This window comes from Saimiri boliviensis, chromosome X, assembly GCF_048565385.1.
Source record: "Saimiri boliviensis isolate mSaiBol1 chromosome X, mSaiBol1.pri, whole genome shotgun sequence".
Classification (NCBI taxonomy): Eukaryota; Metazoa; Chordata; class Mammalia; order Primates; family Cebidae; genus Saimiri; species Saimiri boliviensis.
In genome coordinates this window covers 53,686,660-53,704,752 of record NC_133470.1, presented here as the reverse complement: position 1 = coordinate 53,704,752, position 18,093 = coordinate 53,686,660, and the positions used below count along the sequence as shown (strand labels likewise).

The window sequence follows — 18,093 nt, the reverse complement described above, 5'->3', positions numbered from 1 at the left end:
GTGATGACATTTTAGGAGGAAAGCAGCTAGATGAGGTAAGTTCCCATGATCAAGGTTTCTGGGATTATGTTTCCACACAGGCAGAAGCTAGAAAGGTCTATCTTAGAAAAGTTTAATCCCCCTACATCCATTATTGTCCCTTTCCCCACTACAGAGGCTGTTATCCAGCACAGAGTATTATTATTGTTGTCATCGTTGTTATGATAAAGAGGGATAATTATAGCAATCAAAATATGCGTTCTTGTCTATATTGTCAACAGTGTCCCTGTCACTACATATAGTGTATAGGAAGAACTGGTCCTTGTTTTGAAAGTCTGTAATCTGAGCTCATCAGGATAGGCCTTGTGCAAAGTAAAGAAGCCTGCTTTTAAAGGAGCAGGCCAGGTCTTTTCCGTTAAGAGTCTGGTTAACCATTGGCGATCCGGCTCTGCCTGAAGCAAGGGTAATGGTCAATGATTTTCATAGGGCATCTGGGACTATTTTTCTTTTATTTGGGGAGGCGAAGTGAAACAAATATTTACAGAGCCCTTGTTATGGTCCATACATATATCATCCCATTGAATCCTTTCTGAAATACTCTTCTTGTGGCGATTTGACAGCAATACTGAGTCTCCAAGGTGACGAAGTGACCTGCTCAAGGTTTTCCTCCCAGTTTTGAGTTGGTTGTCCTCTAAAGTCTCCTGTCAACTATTACATACCCTGGCAGGATGACTAGGAGCAGAAGAAGGCAATGAGAGGTGGAAAAGGAGAAGGTGGAATGAGATATGAGGGAAGCCCCAAGTCAGATTTCTGCATGAGGCTGACCAGGCTACCCTAGCAGCCAGGCATAGCCTAGCTGGCTTGTCAGCTGCAACTTGACAGAATAAACTTGTTCGAGTCCATTCATTTGTCAGGAATGGCTGCTTTTCTGTCTTCAGGTTGGATTTTGAGGGTCTTCAGGGGAGTGCTGCCTCTTACAACTGCCTCCATTGTACAGTGATATTTTTAAAGAGTGCTAAAGTGATTTATGTGGCTTTTTTTTTCCTGGCATATTTTACAAATTTATTAGCATAATGGCCAGGTTGATTAGCCTAATTTGTCTATTTTCTGGAAAATTCTCACGTCAGTCCTTTCCACTTCAGGAACAGGAGTCAAATGCAGGGTTGATCGCTCAGAAAGCATACCCTGAAGGAGGTAGAGGTTCCTGGTCCTAGTACACACCTGGCAAGAGGGGAGAGAAAGTACAATTCAAATTTCCCTGACCATCGCACCTCAGCTGGGTCTTTCCTCAAGCGTCCCAAGCTAGTTGCTCCGAAGCATTTGATTACCGTGTTAATTAAAAGGGCTGGGAGGGGTGGTTAAAAATTCACACTGTGATTAACATATGAGGAATCTGCCCTCCTAGGGGTGTCGCAATCACCGGGAAACTGCTATGAGTGGATTGAATGGATACAGGAAAAAGGTCGCGCCTTCCCTTGCCACTCTGCCCGGCCTCCCAAGCCTGGTGTGAGGCAGGGCGCGAAGCGACCGTGTGGTATTCCGCGGGGCGCTTGCGTGTCCAGGCTCACGGCGTTTTACTCCCAGGAGCTCAGCAATTAGGCTGCTGAAATGTTTGGATAGCAAGTTGTACCTTGGCGGACCAAGCCAGGATACGCGATCTGTGTAGGCAGCGGGGGGCGGGGGAGGGGGGCGGCCATTAGCGGGAGGCGGGATCAACCAGCCTTTGCAGTCGAGAGCCCTAGCTTGAGCGCCACCACCTCTACCCCTCGCGCCCCGCCCGCCCAGTCTCGAGGTTGTCCCAGTCAGCCTCTAGGAAGCGCGGGAGGGAGTAGGCGTCCGCCTTTGGCCAGCCTACTTCTGGCAGGCTGGAGTTTCAACCCGAGTTTAGGAATTGGGGCCCCTCCCACCTTCGTTTGCCTCCTCGGCTCCGTCTTCCGCCAATTGTGACCCGCAGAACTCGCCGCCCCGACGGCCAGTTGCTGGCTAGAGGCAGCGACCAGGAGTGGCTTGGTTGAATTAGGATCTCCTCGGCCCCTAGCCCTAGGCCTCCTGTTTCCTGGATCCATCCAATCCACTTCTCTCAGTTTCCCATGCACCTCCGCCAGCTCTCCCAGAGGTGCCCTTGACCTGCTGAGGGAGGCGCCCCCACAGCCCCCGAGAGGTGCGGCGGTCGGCCCGGGACGACTGAAGCCACGTAGCAGCTCTTTCGCTCCGGCTGGCTAGGCTGCGGGAAGCGGCGCTCCGTCGCAGTGGCTCACCCTCCGAAGCCGCCGCCCTACAAGCTGCCACCCGACAGCCTGCCCGCTAGCCAGGCAGCCCTTCAGTGGGTCGGTTCCACTCCCGGCTACGTGAGACTCAGGACCTCTAGCCGGCCTGCAGTCCGCAGTTCTGACCGCCCTGTGCCACAGCATGGCCCAGAGAGCGCAGAAGAGGTGCGGAACCACCCACTTGCTGGTCCAGTCTTCTGACGAAGCACTGCCACTCGCCACAGGAAAGGTAACTCCCGCTACCATCTCCCTGCCGAAGCTGTGCCTGTGCCGCCAGGGGACGTCCCAATTTTGCCACTAGCTCTGGGAAAGGGTCAGAGACCTGGGCTAATCTGGGACCCTGACAGGGATGGCTGGAGCACGCCAGGGTAGGGGGATGAAAGACGACGCCTGCTTGGCGCTACCCATGGCCCGACAGCCGGTTTAAATCAGTCACCAAAGCAGCTCACAGATTTCGGGATTTGAGGGGAAAATTTTGATGAGTTTTCCATGGGGACGATGGTGGAATGAAGAGAGGAGACGGGATGAGGAACCGAAGGCAGTCCGTGGGGAAGCTGCCATTGGCAGCAGAAAGCTGTTCTCTACACTGCGGGCCTCTAACTAGGGCGGCAGGACACTTCAACACCACCCTGAGGTGCTCCTTTCCTTCAAGTGCGACATAGGGGCTGAAGACCACAGGATAAGTACCCTTCTGTTGGCTCAACTCTCGAGGCAGAGAGTGGTAGCCTCCAGTGACAAATACCACGATTTTGTGGAAAGCAAGGCCAACTTTAAACTGTCCGTATGCAGGAAGATGAAATTTGAATGGGTGGAGAGCACCTTTGCGGTGAATCAGGATCAGAGAGTGAATGGGGCTGGGGGGGGAGGGTGGGTGCTGTCTTCAAACATCTGCAAAGGGCTCAAGTAGAAAATGATCAGGTTTGTTCTGTGTAGCCCCAGAAAGGAGCATCAGGATTGGTTGGAATTCAGGGTGGAAGTCAGCAAGAGGCAGAATTAAGCTTATTACAAGGAAGCACTTTCGAATAGATAGAGAGGAGTACTTTTACTTTGTATTAGGTACTTTACAGAGTACTTTGCATAAACTATTTCACTTAACACTTACTATGATTTTTATCTGTTCAGTGACAAAATGGTCAGGGAAGTAGTGGGATGTGGGTCACCAGAGGCCCTTAAGCGGAAAAAAGGTTGAAGACTCACCCAACTGCTGTATTGTAGGGAATATTCAGACCTCATATGGGGATTTGTACCATGTGACTAATAGGCCTTTCCAAATCCTGAGAATTCGGAATTCTAAATTAAGGGACCAAGGGTGTATTTTTATTTTTTTAAGAGCAGAAATAACCTGAGACCCCGGAGGATCTCCGGTCCACACTCCTCAAAGTACTCATTCTGTGATTCCCTATTACATGTGTTGAAGGCTGAGGCTTGGAAAGGAATTGTCACATTTAAGCAGCTTACAAAAGCACCCTCTCTATGGGTGACTACCAGGTTGGCTGAAATGCACATTTAACTCCACAATAATTGTTTAGCTGGGCACAAGAGAGTTGGTTGGTTCAATCTGGGTAGCTGGAGGTACCTTCTTTTGACAAGGAAAGGACCTTCAGAGGGGATGGTGAGAGCAGCCTGGTAGTCAAGGACAGGATGTTTGAAATAGAGAAAAATATACCCCTTGCCTTGTTAAAGGAGACACTGTGCTCATCTAGGCTGCAGCTCTTCCTGATCCTTGTTTATGATGAGGTTGATGGCAACTTCTTGTTGATTTGATGGAGTTAAAAGAGCCTGGGACAAAAGAATTGAGAGGTTCTGTCACCCATTAGCATTGTGACTTCAGGGAAGTGCTGTCACCTCTCTGACCCTCAAGTTCTCCATCTGTAATGCCAGGGGGTTGGACTTTAATGGAGTATGTCAAAAGATCCCTTTCAACCTACAAAAGTAAAAATTAAAGCAAGCTAGGTTTTGATGTCTTGCATACTCATATTTGGAGGGGTTGTAGAATCAGAGCTCCATAATGTTATGAAGATGGGCCCCTGCAGGAGAACTGAAATACCACCCCCTTCTTTAATTGGCTAAAATGTGACTCTAATGTTCATTCATTTGAGATAGACTTTAAATGGCTGCAGTGCTTCCAAACTGCCAAGGTCCCAAAGGGTAAAATCTCAGGGACCACTTTGCATCATTTGGATTTTCCTTTAGCAGTTACATTGGCTTTCTGGTTACTGCCAAGGGAATTGTGTTGGCCTGTTGTGAAGAACTGCAGGGTACCTGCTGGTGTGGTGCATTTTGCTGAACAGCTGGAGAGAAGAGCAGAGAGGACTGTGTAAAATAAGCTCCTGCCCAGAGAAGATTTTATGTGTGTTGGGGAAAAAGTGGATATAATGACCATATTCCAAGGCAGAAAGACAAAAGTGCTTATGAGGTTTAGAAAAGGCAAAAACCATGTGGAACAGTAAAACATATTCTGGATTAGAAGTTTGGGAGCCAAGGGTTCTACTTTCAGATGGTCATCTAGGGATGCTCAGCCTGAGCCTGAAACTTTAAGGCCTCCTGATATAAAAGGAGTATTTCTGGTTTGAATGAATACTTAAGAGACATTTGTCGTGGGCCTTAAAAGTCTGTAGGACAGGTTTACACTCACATTGTTGGATAGCAGAGGCTGAAGCAGAGCTTTTCTGGGCAAATGAGTAACATATGTGCCTTTGTGGAGGCAAGGAGATGCTGGATATGCAGGGGACAACTAATGGCTAGTGTGCCTGCTGATCCAAAAAGGGGAAATAGAGGTTAAGATTGCAAAGGGGGATCTTGAACACCAGGCCCAGGCATTCTGGACTTACTCCTCAAAAGGGAATAGCAACCATGTCTAGTTTGTGAGCCAGGGAGCACTGATGAGCAAATAGCCATAACATGAAGTAGAGCCTCCTATAATGAACAATGCCTTATCCAATTTTCGTTCTCCTCAGGCATTCAAGGAATGGCAGTCATTGCCTCTTGGAAAACTGATGGTTGATGGACAGAGGGTATAGTGAGAGATGCAGGGAAGGCAAGGGAAGAGAAAGCCTTCTTTTGGATCATGTAAACTTCACGATGAACCCCATTCAGACCAAGAGTTTGAGACTACCAGTGGGACCAAGAGTAGATCTAGATTTCTTAGGTGGAGCTGGTGATATTGGAGAATTCCAGCCAATCCTACTTCAGAGATGGAAAGAACTTTGACCTGGGAGTCAGGAAACTCTGGTTCTCAAGTCCCCTTCCCTCTCTGAGCCTCAGTTTCTGTCTACCTGTATGAGATTGAGAGAAATTGACTTGGATGATTTATCAGGTTTTTTATAGCTCTAAAGATATTGGAAACCATTATACAATTTGGATCCTCCATGTACTATCTATTTTAGATCAAGAGACTTTGTCTAGAATTAAACTAATAAGACTGGAAACTGTTTTGAACTCAGGGCTTAAGAAAACACTGTTGTACTGGGAAGTGGGAGTAGGTGGAGGGAGGACAGGACCAGAGGTAGTACATACAGTTCTCCCTGATTTGTAGTTTCTGGAACAGGTGTTGCCTTTGGAAAATGATTTCCTTCCTTCCCTCCCAGGGTGAATAATTTCTTTAGTAGAGAAAGATCAGTACGAGTGTCAATGTACTGAATTATTTGGATATTTTCTTTGTCCAACCTCCTTTTCCCTTTCTCCTTTACTTTTGTCCCCCACCAACATTTCTCTCTGATTTCCAGTGAACACTGCTCCACTCAGAACACGTAGAACATTGAGGCTTTTCTTTTCTTTCGACCTGGAAAGGGTAGCTCCTGGGCTCTTTCCCTTGTGTCTGTCAAGTGAACTTGAAAGCCACTTTCATCTTCCCTCTCTAGCACAGAATGCACACCATTTCATCCCCAGTTTACTTAGCTGTGAATCTTTATAATTAACAGTAATAATGTCTTTTATTGTTGCTTATTATATTTTTGAAAATAAGAAATATACATCAAAACCCAAGATGAATAAATGGATAAACTGATGAATAAATAAATAAATGATAATAAATGATAAAAGAATAAATAATCAAAGAATGAAAAATAGAAAATAAGAACATGGAGAAAAAATAAGTAATATACAATCGTATGGTAAATTATCTAAACTATACAGAAGTACAATAAAATAAAAAGGAAAATTTCCTTTCATTCTTGTTCTTATTCCAAATTTCCCTCCCCAGAGACAACTACAGTTCATAGTTTTCTGTATATTCTTCTGGTCCTTTTTCTTTGTGTGTCCAGAAATACATACATACATATATACCTGATAGTTTTATTTTTAAATTTAATGGATTCCACTTTACATTTGATTTTGTATTTGCATTTTTTAACTTCACAATTTATTTTCGAAATCTCTTCATGTTGGCATATAGATCTACCTCATTTTTAAAAACAACTGCATAATGCATTTAAACTTTCCTTCTTCATGAGCATTTAAGTGGCTGATGGGTACCTCTTTGGCTATTATCTATGAGCATGTGAGTACATATTTCTATAGAGTAGACTCCTATAAATGAAATAATTGTGCCAAAGGGGTTATGCTTTAAAATTCCAGTCCCCCAACATTTTATTACGGACATTTACAAACATACAGAAAAGTCTAAAGAATTGTATAGTGAACTTTCATATATGTACTACCTAGATTCCACCATTAATATTGAACTTTATTTGCTTTATCACATATCCATCTATCTATATCCATGCCTTTATATATTCATCAAGCCATCTTTTAACTGTGTACATATTATGAATGAAATGTGGCATTTGTAGTCATTTGAGTTTTCTTTACTACTATAGAGGTTGAATAAGGAAAATATGCTTATTGGCCATTTATATTTCTTTATTGCTGAAAATTTTTCTCTTTATATTCTGTGTCTATTTGTCTGGCTTGTTTGTGTTTTGCCTATAGATCTGTGGGAGCTCTTTCTTTTGTAGTAGGTGATGGCAATATTTCAGAAAATATGTTTTCCAAAACACTATTGTTGCTTATTGAAACCTCTGAAAATCACCCCTTTTCTACCCTCTTCCCATCTTCTACTTCTTGTTCCCAGTACTCCACACCTGGACAAGTACCAGAGTGATCTTTTAAAAACAAATCTGATGTTGACACTCCCCCACTTAAAGCCTTTCGATGGCCCTGCATTGCGTACAGCAGGGGTCCTCAACCCCTGGATCATGGAGCAGTACACATTTGTGGCCTGTTAGGTACCGGAGAGGTGAGCAGCCAGCAAGCTTCATCTGTATTTACCGCCCTTCCTGTCACCTGCATTACCATCTGAGCTCCAATCCTGTCAGATCAGCAGTAGCATTAGATTCTCATCTAATTAACCCTCTTGTGAACTGTGCATGCAAAGGATCTAGGTTGTGCGCTCCTTATAAGAATCTAATGCCTGATGATCTGTCACTGTCTCTATTTTTTTTTTTTTTTTCATTTGAGATAGCATTTCACTCTGCTACTCAGGCTGGAGTACAGTGGAGTGATCATGGTTTACTGCAGCCTTGAACTCCTGGGCTTAAGCAATCCTCCTACCTCAGCCTCCTGAGTGGCTTTGACTACAGACAAGTGCCACTACACCCAGCTAATTATTGTTTTTTTTTGTTTTTTTGATTTTTTTTTTTTGGTAGAGATTGGGGTCTCACTATGTTGCCTAGGCTGGTCTCCAACTCCTGAGTTCAAGTGATCTTCCTGCTCAACCTCCCAGAGTGTTGGGATTACATGTGTAAGCCACCACACCCAACCTCTATTTCCTTCTTAAACTTATTACTAGTTTAGGGATCTCTCTCACCTCCTAAGCCTAGGAAAGGAAAGGGCCCCATGGTCTTGGGGAAGGGCTGTATGTAACCATCTAGTTACAGGAAAGCAAGCTCAGGTTTCCTACTGATTCTACATTATAGGGAGTTGTATAATTATTTCATTATATATTACAATGTAATAATAATAGAAATGAAGTGCACAATAAATGTAATGTGCTTGTATCATCTTGAAACTATCTCTCTCCCCCCATCTGTGGAAAAATTGTCTTCCACAAAACTAGTTCTGGTGCCAAAAAGGGTGGGGACTGCTGACTTATAGAATGTAGTCCAAAGCCTCTAGCCCTAACACTAACTCTATCTGACATAAATCTGCCTTTTTATTTTTACTCCTTCTACTCTGGTTTAAATTTCTGGGTACCAGCCAGATTTATCAGCTTGATTTTCTTCATATGCATGCCACATTTTTCCACCTCTATGCTTTTACTCAGACCTTCCACCTAAAATATTCTTCTCTTCCCCCATTAGCACATGACCAAATTTTGTTCATCCATTAAGGCTCAGAGCAAATGCCACCTCCTTTACACACTCTTCTCAGAGTCTTCTTCAAAAGAAGTATACTTCAGAGGAAATTACATTCCTCTAAAACTTTGGTGTACCCCCACTCCGTCCTCCTACTCCTCCTTTCTCTCTCTGTCACCCCTTCTCCCTCTCTCAGTCATGCACACATGTGAGCTAGTTACCAGCATCTACTTAGTTATTTGCATATGTTTATTATGTTTTTCTGTTTTCTATCTAAGGGCCTTAAACATTAAATGCTCAGAAAATAAATAAATGAATGAATTCAGCCTGAAAATAAGCATGGACCCATATACTGAAATAATGGAAATTTTCCTATCTGATTTGAGATCCTTTGTTTATCTGAGGATTTCTGAGGTGGAATGCAATAGACGTGGGAGAAGGGTGGAGCAACCTGTGGTGTTTAGTGCTGACAGAACTGCTTTCTCTGCTACAGGTTATATGAGGAGCATAACTTAGTGACAGAGACAAAGTGAGGGGCTATGGAAGGGACCCACAAAATTATTGTTGAGCTGTTGATGCATTGGGTGCTGCTGATATGCTACAGTAATTCCGAGTCGAATGCGGGTGAAGCCACCTTGTTTTGTCTTGGATAAGCTGCTTCTCTACTCAGAACTTCAGGTTATCATTTATCAAATAATGGGAAAATTATGTTGATATTGCCACAGGAAGGAGGAATTTAAATGATCTGTGGGAACATGCAGTTTAAAAAGAACTAAAACACTATATAAGCAAGAAGTAGTTCTGGTAATAATAATGCTTTATTTGTGTGGTGAATGACTCAAGAGACCTGAATTCCAGACCAGCCTTTCTCTAGCTTCATATACGGCTTTGGACAATTACCTTTCTCCCTCTGTGCCTTTTTTCACTCCACACAGGGTCTCACTCTGTTGCCTAGCCTGGAATGCAGTGGATCATGCCTCACTGTAGGCTTAACCTCCTGGGCTCAGGTGATCCTCCCACCTCCACCTCCCAAGTAGCTGGGACATACCACCATGCCCAGCTAATTTTTGTACTTTTTGTAGAGAGGGGGTTTTGCCATGTTGCCCTGGCTGGTCTCAAACTCCTGGACTTGACTGATTCCCCCCACCTCGGCCTTCCAATGTGTTGGGATTACAAGCGTGAGCCACCACTCCCAGCCTTGGCTTGCCATTTGTAACATTTGCTTGGACTAGACCTGTAATTTTTAACAAAAACTTACTCCATGGAAAACCAATATGCTCCGGGTGTAACTCCTTGGGCTCTGAGATTATCTTCTGCACTGGGGACCAAAAGATGGTGTAGAGTAAGCTGAATAATCTCCATGCGTCCTTCTAGTTCTGACACTCCTATGAGTCTGTCCCGCCAGGTAGCTCTACCACCACCACCTTTTTCTAAGTTAAAGGCAGGCGAGAAGCACAAAACATGACGCTTCTTTCTTTCCCATCTAACCTTAGGCCCTTAGTCACACTTCTTTCCCAGCATCCATGACCTCCCCATTTTTCAGCCAGAGACTGTGGCCTGCCTCCCAGGATCAGCTGTTATTTTTGAAGCTTGTTCTCAGATACCAGTGCCATTGTTAATGCCCACAACCCAACCTCGTTTTCTGTGCAATCCCGGTTTACAGCTGCGAGCACAGGAGCCAATGGTTGAGGGGAAGAAGGGTGCAGCCTGGGTTCCCACAGTTCTTTATGGCAGTCCCCTGGGCTACAGCTTTCTTGGTTGTGAGAGGAAAGAACAGCATCAATGGCACAAGTAGCCCACAGGTTTGCTCTGCATTCCCGAGTTTTAATCTCAGGGCCTACAACCAAACTTCACATCTAAAGTCACTCATGGCTTTTTGAACTTATGAGCAGATGGTTCCAGTCCCTGCGTAATACCCAAAGCCAAACTCTCAGTCTAGCCTTCAAGGCATCCTTTTAAATTAACCTGTCTTCATTTCCTCTTTCATTTATTAGGGCAGCTGAGTCCCAGAAAACCTAATTGAAGATCATGCTTAAGTAAAATGTAGCTGAGCTCCAGAAAATCTTATTGAGGACCATGTACAAATCGAGCAACACAGTTTCATTCATTTTAGAAAGAAATTTTCCTGGTTTAAAAAAGCAGGGTGGGTGGGAAAGTGTTAACAGATTGCAATTCTCCCTAATTGTCCTTCAGTGTATATAGTGACAAGTTAAGGGAGGAGAGAAACAGAGGAAAGGAAAGGGAGGAGAGAGATGGGATAAGAAGGGGTGAGATAAAAATCAGTGAATGACACAGGCACTACAAAGGGAAAGAAGTCCTCTATATGAAGTTCTTAAATTGGTCTTTACCCTTGAGTTTTCAGAGATCCCCTCCAAATGAGGGAGTTTTGAAATCAGGAAATATGAATCCTCCTCCAACTTGGTTCTTCTTTTTCATTGTCGTTTTGGCTATTTGGGGTCCCTTGAGGTTACATATGAATTTTATGACAAATTTTTTTCTATGTCTACAAAAAAAAATGCTCTTGAGATTTTGATAGGGGTACATTCATTCTGTAGATTTCATTGGGTAGTATTGCCATCTTAACAATATGAAGTCTTCCAATCTATGAATAAATAAATTTATTTATGTCTTATTTACTTCTCTTTCTGCAATGTCTTGTGGTTTCAGTATACAAATCTTTCAACTCTTTAAGTTTATTTCTGTGTATTTTATTCTTTTTGATGCAATTGTAAATAGAATTGTTTTCTTAGTTTCCTTTTCTAATGGTCCATTGTTAGTGTATAGAAATACAACTGATTTTTGTGTGTTGATCTTATATTTTGCAGTTTTGCTTAATTTGTTTATAATCCTAAAAGTTCTTTTTTGAAGTCTTTAGGATTTTCTACATATAAGATCATTTCATCCACCAACAAAAATAATTCTATTTCTTTCTTTCAAATTTGAATGCAGAAATAATTTTCCTTTTTTTTTTTCTCATTCTCCAACATATTTCTTTTTCTTGCCTAATTGCCCTGGTTAGAACTTTCAATACTATGTTGAATAGAAATGTTAATAGTTATTATTGTCTTATTCCTCATCTTAGAAAAAGCATTTTCAGTCTTTTAACATAATGTGTGCTATTAGCTGTGTGTTATTCATATATGATCTTTATCATATTGAGAAAATTTCTTTCTATTCCTAGTGTATAGAGTGTTTTTATCATGAAAATGTGTTAAATTTTTTCAGATTTGGAGGTGGGTATCAATTGAGGTGATCATATATTCCCTTCATTCTATTAATGGGGTATATTAAATTGATTTATTTTCATATGTTGACACATTATTACGTTCCTGGAATAAATTCCACTTGGTTATAGCGTATAATCCTTTTAATGTGCTTTTAAATTCAATTTGCTGGTGTTTTATTGAGTATTTTTGTATCACTATTTATGAGGGATGCTGTGGTTTTCTTTTCTTGTAGTGTCTTTGCCTTTGGAATCAGGGCAATGCTGGACTCAAAACAAGTTAGGAAGTGGTTCCTCTTCTTCAAAATTTTTGGAAAAGTATGAAAAAGATCAGTGTTATTCCTTCTTTAAACATTTGCTAAAATTCACCAGTGAAGCCATTTGGCCACGTGTTTTGGGATGTGGGAGGAGGGTTTCGATTATTGATTCAATCTCCTTACTTGTTATTGATCTATTGAGATTTTCTATTTCTTCATGAGTCAACTTAGATAAATTGTGTTTCTAGGAATTTATTCATTCACCTAGATTATCCCATTTGCTGGCATACTGTTGTTCAATGTATTATCTTATAATCCTTTTTATTTTTGTAAATTTGTTTTCATGCCCCCACTTTCATTTCTGATTTTTGTAACTGAAATCTTCTTGCCGTTTTTCTTAGTCAATCTACCTAAATGTTTGTCAGTTTTGTTGGCCTTTTCAAAGAGCTGACTTAGGGTTTTACTGACTTTTTTCTACTTCTCTATTCTATATTTTTCTTATCTCTGCTCTAATTTCAATTATTCTTTCATATTGCTAGCTTTGGATTTATTTTGCTATTCTTTTCCTAATTTCTTAAGGTGTAAAGTTAGATTCTTGATTTTAGATCTTACTTTTTAAATTTTGTGCCTTTACAGCTATAAATTTCCTTCTTAGTGCTGCATTAACTGTATCCCATGAGTTTTTGTATGTTTTGTTTACATTTTAATTTGTAAAGGTATTTTCTAATTTGAATTGTGAGATTTTTGACCTTTAAGTTGTTTAAGAGTGTGTTGTTTAATTTACATATATTCATGAATGTTTTAGTTTTCCTTTTCTTATTTCTAGTTTAATTCTATTGTGAGCAGAGAACATATTTTGTATGATTTTAAATTTTGTAAAAATTTTAAATACCTCTTTTATGGCTGAACATATTATCTATTATGGAAAACATTCTATGTGCCTTTGAGGGAAACACATATTCTGTCATCATTGGATCAATGTTTCCTTATGTCTATATATGTAATTGATTCTTATGTCTTGTTGTTCTATCCATTTTTGAAAGTGAGATGTTGAAGTCTACAACTGTTATTATAGGACTGTTATTTATTCCTTCAGTTTTGTTAATGATTTCTTCATATATTTTGAAGCTATTACATTTAGTACATATATGATCATAATTTTTATGTCTTACTGTGGAAACTGACATTTTTATTAATGTACAATGTTATTTGTCTCTTGTAACAATTTTTACGTAAAATATCTATTAACTTTGGCTGTAAAACAAAATACTGCAGACTAGGAGGCTGAAACAAAAGAAATTTATTTTCTCAGAGTTTTGGAGGCCAGAAGCCCAAGAGCAATGTTACATCAGAGTTGATTACTGCCAAGGTCCCTCTTCCTGGATTGTAGACATTCACCTTGCTGTGCTCTCATATCTGCCTTCTTACTACGTCTGCTCTCTCACCATATCCTCTGTGTTCATGTAGTTAGAGAGAGGTATCTGGTGTCTTCTTTTGTTATGAAGACTATTAGATTAAGGCCTTACACTTATAACCTCACTTAACCTTTATTAACTCCTTATAGGCCCTGTCTCCAAATACAGTCATATTGGGGGCTAGGGCTTTAAAATATAAAGTTTAGGGAAAACAGTTTTGACCATAAAAAGTCCAGTTTGTCTGATATGAGTACAGTCACCCTAGTTCTCTTTTGGTTATTACTTGTGTAGAATTTCTTTTTTCATTCTTTCGATTTCAATCTCAATGTTTTTTTATCCCTAAAGTGAGCCTTTTATGCAACATACAATTGTACCATGTTTTTTTTTTTTTTTTCAAAATTTATTCTGCAAATGCCTGCCTTTTGAATGAAGTGTTTAATCCATGTGCATTTAAAATAATTAGTGATGAAGAAGGACTTAAGCCATTTTGCCATTAGTTTTCTGTATGTCTTACACAATTTTCAGTGATTAATTTTATAATTTTATTTTTTGCAACATGATTATGTTTTACATTTATATTCTTTTTTTTTTTCCATCCATCCCCATCTCTCCTTCTTGGCCTCTAGTAACTGCCATTCTACTCTCTAATTTCATGTGCTTCACTTTTTTAGTTCCCACATATGAGTGAGAACATGCAATATTTGTCTATCTGTGTCTGGATTATTTTGCTTAATGTAATGGCCTCTAGTTCCATCCATGTTGCTGCAAATGACAAGATTTCATTCCGTTCTTATGGCTGAATAATATTCTATTGTGTATATTTATCGTGCTTTTTTCTATCTATTCTTCTTTGATGGGAGCTTAGCTTGATTCTGTATTTCGACTGTTGTCGATAGCGCTACAATAAAAATGAGAGTGCATATATTCCTTCTATATGTTAATTTACTTTTTTGGGGATATATACCCTGTAGCGTAATTGCTGGATTATATAGTAGTTCTATTTTTAGTTTGTTGAGAAATCTCCATAGAGTTCTTTGTAGTGACTGTACTAATTTACATTCCCACCAATAGTATATGAGTGTTCTTCTTTCTTTTCTTTCTTCTTTAAAAATTTAAACTCAAATAACTTTTTAAAATCCCAATAATTTAGCGTGTAAACAAAATTTAAATGAACTAAATGATTCTTTAAGAATTAAAGATATAAAAACATCTAATCCTCATTACAAGAGATGAATTACAAAAGTTAAGAGCTGGGCACAGTGGCAAATGCCTGCAGTCCCACTACTAAGGGGCTGAGGCAGGAGGATCTCTCTCTTTTTTTTTTTTTTGGACATAATCTTGCTCTTTTGCCAGGATGGAGTGCAGTGGCATGATCTTGGCTCACTGCAACCTCCATCTCCTGGATTCAAAACGATTCCCCTGCCTCAGCCTCCTGAGTAGCTGGGATTACAGGCATGCGCCACCACGCCCAACTAATTTTTTTTGTATTTTAGTAGAGATGGGGTTTTACTATGGCCAGGATGGTCTCGATCTCCTGACCTCATGATCCACCTGCCTCAGCCTCCGAAAGTGATGGGATTAGAGGCGTGAGCCACCATGCCCAGCTGCAATCTCTCTTTTTTTAATTTATGTTTTCAATAGAGTTTTGGGGGACAGGTGGTGTTTGGCTACATAAATAATTTCTTTAGCAATGATTTCTGAGATTTTGGTGCACCCATCACCTGTACAGTGTACACTGTACTCAATGTGTAGTCTTTTATCCCTTATACCCCTTCCACTCTTTACTCTGAGTCTCCAAAGTCTATTGTATCATTTTTATGCCTTTGCATCATCCTCATAGCTTAGCTCTCACTTATGAGTAAGAACACTTATGAGTAATGATGTTTTGTTTACCATTTCCGAGTTACCTCATATAGAATAACAGACTCAAATTCCATCCAAGTTGCTGTGAATGCTATTATTACATTCCTTTTTATGGTTAACTAGTATTCCATTGTGTGTGTGTGTATATATATATATATATATATATATATATATATATATATATAGTTAACTAGTATTCCATTGTATATATATATATTTGTGTGTATATATATATATATATATATATATATATATATATATATATATCACTATTTCTTTATCCACTCATTGAATGATGGACATTTGGGCTGGTTCTATATTCTTGCAATTGCAAATTGTGCTGCTATAAACATGCATGTGCAAGTATCTTTCTCATATAATGACTTCTTTTTCTCTGGGTAGATATCCAGTAGTGAGATTGCTGGGTCAAACGGTAGTTCTGTGTTTAGTTACTTAAGGAAACTCCACATTGTTTTTCATAGTGGTTGTGCTACTTTACTCTCCCATCAGCAGAGTAGGTGTTGCCTTTTTGCCACATCCATGCCAATATCTATTATTTTTTGATTTTTTGATTATGGCCATTCTTGCAGGAGTAAGGTGGTATTGCACTATGGCTTTGATTTGCATTTCCTTGATCATTAGTGATGCTGAGAGTGTTTTCTTACGTTTGCTGGCTATTTGTATATCTTCCTTTGAGAATTGTTTATTCACGTACTTAGCTCACTTTTTGATGGAATTGTTTGTTTGTTTTTTTTTTTCCTTGCTGATTTGTTTGAGTTCCTTGTAGATTCTGGATATTAGTCCTTTGTCAGATGCATAGATTGTGAAGACTTTCTCCCACTCTGTGGATTGCCTATTCACTCTAATTATTTCTTTTGTTATGCAGAAGCTTTTTAGTTTAATTAAGTCTCATTCATTTATCTTTGTTTTTGCTGCATTTGCCTTGGGTTCTTGGTCACGAAGTCTTTGCCTAAGCCAATGTCTAGAAGAGTTTTTCTAATGTTATCTTCTATAATTTTTATGGTTTAAGGTATTAGACTTAAGTTCTTGATTCATCCTGAGTTGTTGTTTGTATAAAGTGAGAGATGACGATCCAGTTTCATTCTTCTACATGTGGCTTGTCAACTATCCTAGCACCATTTATTGAATAAGAGTGTCCTTTCCCCAGTTTATGTTTTAATTTGCTTTGTCATAGATCAGTTGGCTGTTAGTATTTGGCTTTATTTCTGGATTCTCTATTCTGTTCCATTGGTCTATGTTCCTATTTTTATACCGGTATCATGCTGTTTTGGTAACTACGGACATATAGTATAGTTTGAAGTCAAATAATATGATGCTTCCAGATGTGTTCTTTTTGCTTAGTCTTGCTTTGTTTTATAGATCCTGTGAGGTTTATGCTTTATGGAGGTTCTATCTTGGTGTATTTTGGGAAATTTGCTTCAAGATTTAGAGCTCCTTTTAGTAGTTCTCTCAGCATTTGTCTGAAAACAACCATATCTTTTTTTTTTTTCATTTATGAAGCTTAGTTTCACTAGGTACAAAATTCTTAGATGATAATTGTTTTCTTTAAGGAGTCTAAGGATAGGGTCTCAATCCCTTCTAACTTGTAGGGTTTCTGCTGAGAAATCTGTCATTAATCTAATAGATTTTTCTTTATAAGTTGCCTTGAGCTTTTGCCTCACAGCTCTTAAGATTCTTTCCTTCCTCTTCACTTCAGATAACCTGATGAGTATGTATCTAGGCAATCATCTTTTTGTGATGAATTTCTCAGGTGTTTTTTGAGCTTCTTGTAGTTGTATTTCTAGATCTCTAGCAAGGCTAGGCAAGTTTTCCTGGATTATTTCATCAAATATGTTTTCTAAACTTTTAGATTTCTCTTATTCCTCAGGAACACCAATTATTCTTATGTTTGGTGGTTTAACATAATCCCAAATTTGTTTGATTTTTGTTTTTGTTGGATTGGATTAATTTGAAAACCTTGTCTTCAAGCTCTAAAGTTTTTCTTTTGCTTGTTCACTTCTATTGCTGAGACTTTTCAGTGCATTTTGCATTCTCTAAGTGTGTCCTTGATTTCTATATGTTGTGAATGCTTTTTTTTTTTTTTTTTTTTTTTTTTTTTTTTTTGAGACGGAGTTTCTCTCTTGTTACCCAGGTTGGAGTGCAATGGCGCGATCTCGGCTCACCGCAACCTCTGCCTCCTGGGTTCAGGCAATTCTCCTGCCTCAGCCTCCTGAGTAGCTGGGATTACAGGCACGCGCCACCATGCTCAGCTAATTTTTTGTATTTTTAGTAGAGACGGGGTTTCACTGTGTTGACCAGGGTGGTCTCGATCTCTTGACCTCATGATCCACCCGCCTCGGCCTCCCAAAGTGCTGGGATTACAGGCTTGAGCCACCGCGCCCGGCTGTTAATGCTTTTTATTTGTGCCGTCTATTTCACTGAATATTCTCCCATTTGTGTGTTGTATCTTTTTTTATTTCATTAAGTTGGACTTTGTCTTCCTCTGGTGCCTCATCGATTAGCTTAATAACTGACCTTCTGAATTCTTTTTCTGGCAATTCAGAAATTTCTTCTTGGTTTGAATTCATTTCTAGTGAGCTAGTGTGATCTTTCGGGGACAATAAGTAACCTTGCTTTGTCATATTACCAGAATTGTATTTCTGATTGCTTGTCATTTGGGTAGACTATGTCAGAGGGAAGATCTGGGGCTCAAGGGCTGCTGTTCAGATTATTTTGTTCCACAGGGTGCTGAGGGTTCTTCTTTCTCCATATCCTCACCAGCTTTTGCTATTGCCT

General features: G+C 40.0%; 1 protein-coding gene across 3 annotated transcripts in view; it reads left to right on the top strand.

Moving 5' to 3' along the window:
- Nucleotides 1–1,943: 1,943 nt before the first annotated feature.
- The window catches only part of ARHGEF9 (Cdc42 guanine nucleotide exchange factor 9), a 378,000-nt gene continuing 361,850 nt past the window's right edge, over nt 1,944–18,093 (top strand). For 2 of the 3 annotated variants that reach the window (XM_074391854.1, XM_039475471.2), the window contains exon 1: nt 1,944–2,475. In XM_074391854.1, coding sequence (XP_074247955.1) covers nt 2,389–2,475 — 87 coding nt within the window. In that variant the 5' untranslated portion in view covers nt 1,944–2,388. The remainder of the gene's footprint in view (nt 2,476–18,093) is intronic. The other variant, XM_010351684.3, reaches the window with a different exon arrangement.